Genomic DNA, 4,913 nt, shown 5'->3' with positions numbered 1-4,913 from the left:
TTGTACCGTTTTAGTTTAATACAACTAATATCCCATTTTTAATAATGAAACAGATAAATACAACTAATATCCCATTTTTAATAGTTTAACACAATATTTTCCCCGAATAAATGCAAACTATATAAAGCTTAAAATTTAGTCCAAATTTACCTATGATAAATAGGAATTATGATTAAACGAACACCTTAAGAATATGCAGCATCTTAAGAAAAAAACACCCTAAAATGGTTATTATCTAAGGAATTATTTTATTCTAACGAATACAAGTTAAATTAGTCTTCCGAAAGAATAAGCAATCCACAACTTATGTATTAGGTTCTCTTCAATGTTTTTCATATTTATATTCTCTAAACTTAAATAACAAAAATGATGACTTACTTTTCATTAAAAAATAACATTCCTACTATATCTACCAAAACTTACAAGGTCTTAAACGTGGATTCCTACTATAGAAAATAAAACACTACCGAAACATTAATTTTATAATCTAAACATTATTGTCAAATTTATTCTGAAATAAAACTGTCCAACCATAAAACAAAAACAGTTCAACGTGATTCAACCTCAAGGTTGCAGAGCACATTTGCTTCATCAAGAATCCACGTTTATATAAGAAATTCTAGTAAAAAACAACTATTAGTTACTTCAAAGATCCATGTCAGTAGCCATGTTAGCCTAAAGCAAACAATGCACTAATGTCCTCTTTGGAGGTGTAATTCATCCTATTCAAACAGTTCTTTGATGTAATGTACCATTTTGGCATCTTGTCTGGTTTCTACTCCGAAGAGTGACAAACCAGATATAATAACTTGAGATTTGTGATGCTATCAAAATAAATATATGCAAAATTATAGAATGTATAAAGATAACATTTCTCAGGTATTCATCACTGTCTGCAACCGTAAAACTCGAGAAAACAAATCAATTCAGTCCAGCAATCAAAACTTACAAAATATAAAAAGGGTGAAGAAAAAACTAGGAAGCATAACTGTTAAAATTTGGATCAAGATCAAGCATCTGCAATGGTCACCTCAACCTCCACACCAGGTTCAATCGTGATAGAGGTAATTTGCTTAACTACATCTGGGGAACTGTAGAGGTCAATGACTCTCTTGTGCACACGAAGTTCAAATCTGTCCCATGTGTTGGTACCTAAAACCAAGAAGCAGTTTTATAAACACAAGGCTTGATAGCATCATTCCTTATACAACAAAGGACATTCAGAAAGTGTAAACACAGAACAGAATACTTCAAAAATGAAGTCAGCAAGTTGAGTGACTCCACAATATTATCATTCCATAACATATGAAAGCCACGAATACGTGCATTCAGTGTAAGATAGCAAAGCCAACAATTATCAAGCTTTCAACCCAGATAGAACCTATCTATGTTTCAGGCAGTAAGAATGATTATGCTCACAATTCACATATAAGATCAACAGAAGGAAAAAGAATGACAAAAGGGCCAATCTCGCACGCCATACGCATAAGACAATCAATTAATAAGACAGTCAATTAATATCATGTAGAATAAAATTCACAATTTGCTGAAGATCTCTCTGACTAAGTGGCACTTATCATTCACTGAAAGGAATTAAGAAAAAACAGATATAAAGTGACGAAGTTTCCCTGCAATTCAACTACTCAGAATGAAAATTGAAAAAAAAAATGCTTTTTTTAACATCCCACTTCATCTTCTTTCTTAAAATCAAAGCCAATGAACACCCCCTCCTAATTCATGTTTATAAACAAGATATAACTGTCTTCCTTTTTTTCTTCAAACCCATCTCCACAAATTTCCACCTAGCACATTTTGGACATTCCAAACTAAATTACAGCAAAACCCAAAAAGAAGAGACAAGTCTTGAATCATTAAAAGGGGCTATAACAAGTGAGGAAAGTGGGAAAATACCTTCACCACAAGGAGATTTCCTGGTAGTTATGTGAAGAACCTTAGTGGGCATCCTAACAGGTCCCTTGACCCTGAGGCGTTTGTCCTTTGCACCGCGAACAAGGTCCCCACAAACTAAAAAACAGTGAAACCAAGTTAAAGCATAAGGCCAATGATAGGAAGAATAGAGCGTGAAAAGGAGAAGAAGAAATACCCTTCTCGAGGTTTTTGACATGCTTGGAAGAAAGGGTGATCCTTATCTTGTGGATCTGTTCCTGGGATTCCTCAAAGCCTGGTTTGGTGGGCTTCATCGCGTACGCCATTGTTCACAGCCACGGAGAGGAAAGGAAGAAGAGGTAGCCGCTGCCTGTGAAAATGAGAGAGACGAAGGAATTGTAAACCTAGACAGGGTTTTTAGGGCAAAAAATTAGTCCAACCCTGTGAAAGCTTGCGGCAATTTTTGCAAACTAGTCCCTACGAATCATACTATTCCTTTCCACAAACTCTTTGAGTTTATTTTAGACAAATAATATTTTTATTTTAATAAAAATATTTGTGAGATTTTCTATTTCTATTTTACATACGCCTCAGTAAATATATTATAAATTAGATAAAGGAAATATAAATGATAAAATAATAAGTTAATAATATTTTAAAATTTAAAATGATAATTAAATTAAAAAATATATCTTTTAAAAATCCTAGAGATAAAGAGAATAAAAGGAGTAGTACTCAATTTTGTTCACTCATTGAATAAATAAAATCACCCTAGTATCGAATGGTCAATAATTTATAAAATATGCTCTACAACAATAATAATACGTTCCTTAATAATGATTCAAATAATTAAAATATTTTAAACCTTTTAAAAAATAATTCAGAGAAGTTTTAATTTGATTACAACTTATTTAAATTATTATATAATCCAATTAATTTGTTTAAACCACTTTTAAAGTTCAATTCATTTTTAAAATAGTTTACTTCAATTAATGTATTTCACATTTTACTCCTCTTAAATATATAAGTGTTTGTTAAAGTTGGTTGAATGGCAATCCTACTTCAATTGTTGTTATGATTCAATCTTGTTCATGCTTCTTGTTGGTGGTTGGACATAAATCATCTTTAGTTATTGAATTTGAAAAAGTGTGCAGAGTTAGCTCTTGTAGATTTATGTGTGCAGATTTTGTGTATATTTTGTACAAAAATTCAAGACCTATTAGACTCATGAAATTCTATGTTTATTTTCAATGTTATTTTCAAAAGTTATCTTTAACATTATTTCATGTAAGAAAATTCTTTTAAATTTATTGTAGAATAAAATTTTAATCAATAACCTTGTCTAAGAGAAAATACATATCAACCTTTATAGATTCTTTAATGTGTTGGACAAAAAATAGAGACATACGTCCTCCTCCGTATGAAACCATTAGACAAGTTCATCAAATCAAATCATATCACTAAATGAATCACCTTAATTATACAATTTGTCCTTTATCTTTTTCTCTTATTTTTCTTTAAGAACACTTTATTTTCTTCGTTATGCTTACAACCTTAGCTTCATCTCGATCACTGGAAATTATCCAAAGTCATGATTTATAAGGCTATTGAGCATTAAGTGACACTGTTAAGATACAAAGAGATATGCACTTAAGGATTTTCGAAAGCATTTATAAACATAACAAAAGATAACACAAATGAAAACTTGTGTTTATATTGGTTCACTTCAACCGAGATATGCCCAATTTTCTTTAAATACTCTTAAAGGGTCTCACTATCTTTAAAAAGATACAACGAGTTTCACCGCTCTTGGTTTTACAATGAGTATAACCACTCTTGGTATAAAATAGTCTAACTAACTATAACATTTAACCCTCCCTGAGTTAAATAAGCAAATGTTTTAAATAATTTCTGATTATCCAAAAATAACAAAGTGTTTTTAAAAATAAGTACAGATAGAATCTCTCTTAGAGAAGATATTGAACAATACAAAGTATATCTAGAAATTGTTACAAAGAATTTTCTTTTTCAAAGATCTAGATGATGCAAAAGTAAGATAATTTTGGCAACATGATAATATATGCAGTTAGTTCACATTGTTCTTCTCTTCATGCAATCTTCTTTATATAGACATTTTCAAGAAAGATTTGTTACATAGAAGCATTGAATTTGATGTAGGTACTGTAGCCTTTTTTACAATGTTAGATGCTACTTTGCTTTTGCATAGACAATTGTGCTGCTTGTACAAATTGGACAGACGAAAGGCATTGAAGAAACATTTCCTAGAATGTCTTTGTATCTCTTAACATTCTTCTTAATTAGTGTAGAACTTTTGAATAAAGCATTTGTCCTTATATGATCTGCACAAATAAAGAGAAACATCACAACAGAAAAAAAGTACTATTCATACATTTGAATTTAAAATGTTAGACGTTTTATCACGACATTTAGCATAGTCCATGTACTATAGTGTTTATGCTCGCCTGTTTACCAAATCGTTTTTGTGTTTCGGATATTGTTTAAACATAGATAGTGTTTAACACATTATCCTATATGGTCATTTTTATAAACACTATTTTGTTAAACACCTTTGTTAAAATTCAAAATAAGGGGTTCTTAGATGATCTTGTCTTAACAATATCCTCCTCTTTTATGTTTAACAAATACTTATGCAAACCCCGAAATATGCACAAGAGATAAATTGATTATAACAACTTTATCATGCTAGTCGTGTATCTAGCCTTTTATACATTTAGTATATTAGAGCATTTATCTAATCATTTATATAAGAGTATGTGATAAATATTCAATTTTGATCAGAGCAATTTCTATCATACTAGTTGTCAACACCCAATTTCGTCCGGGTGACTAAATAATATGTTTCTTACTTTTTGCTTTGTTTTATTTTATCTCATTTTATATCTTTTCATCATTTTGTTTCATTTTATACTATTTAATTTTAATTCTAATTTTATTTTATTTTGTTTTATTTTATTTTATTTAATTTAATTTTATTTTATTTTTAT

At 29.9% G+C, this 4,913-nt stretch overlaps 1 protein-coding gene across 1 annotated transcript; it reads right to left on the bottom strand.

Moving 5' to 3' along the window:
• Positions 1–822: 822 nt before the first annotated feature.
• On the bottom strand, positions 823–2,293 carry LOC124837280 (small ribosomal subunit protein uS10y-like). Its single transcript, XM_047312604.2, has 3 exons — positions 2,105–2,293; positions 1,912–2,025; positions 823–1,152 (listed from the first exon to the last, which is right to left on the bottom strand). The coding sequence occupies exons 1-3, from the start codon at positions 2,211–2,213 to the stop codon at positions 1,010–1,012; spliced, it is 366 nt and encodes a 121-aa protein (XP_047168560.1). The 5' UTR covers positions 2,214–2,293; the 3' UTR covers positions 823–1,009.
• Positions 2,294–4,913: the final 2,620 nt, after the last annotated feature.

This window comes from Vigna umbellata, chromosome 5, assembly GCF_029865625.1.
Source record: "Vigna umbellata cultivar VRB3 chromosome 5, Vumbellata_1.0, whole genome shotgun sequence".
Lineage (NCBI taxonomy): Eukaryota > Viridiplantae > Streptophyta > Magnoliopsida > Fabales > Fabaceae > Vigna > Vigna umbellata.
The sequence above is the reverse complement of the archived record's forward strand: the minus strand, read 5'-3'. Positions and strand labels throughout refer to the sequence as shown.

Bases quoted from the DNA above. Each gene is read 5' to 3' on its own strand.
- LOC124837280 (XM_047312604.2), bottom strand. From the start codon at position 2,213: ATGGCGTACGCGATGAAGCCCACCAAACCAGGCTTTGAGGAATCCCAG. The intron at 2,026-2,104 runs GTATTTCTTCTT...ACTGTTTTTTAG, and splicing joins TGTCAAAAACCTCGAGAAGG to TTTGTGGGGACCTTGTTCGC. The intron at 1,153-1,911 runs GTATTTTCCCAC...TCTTGGTTTTAG, and splicing joins GAAATCTCCTTGTGGTGAAG to GTACCAACACATGGGACAGA.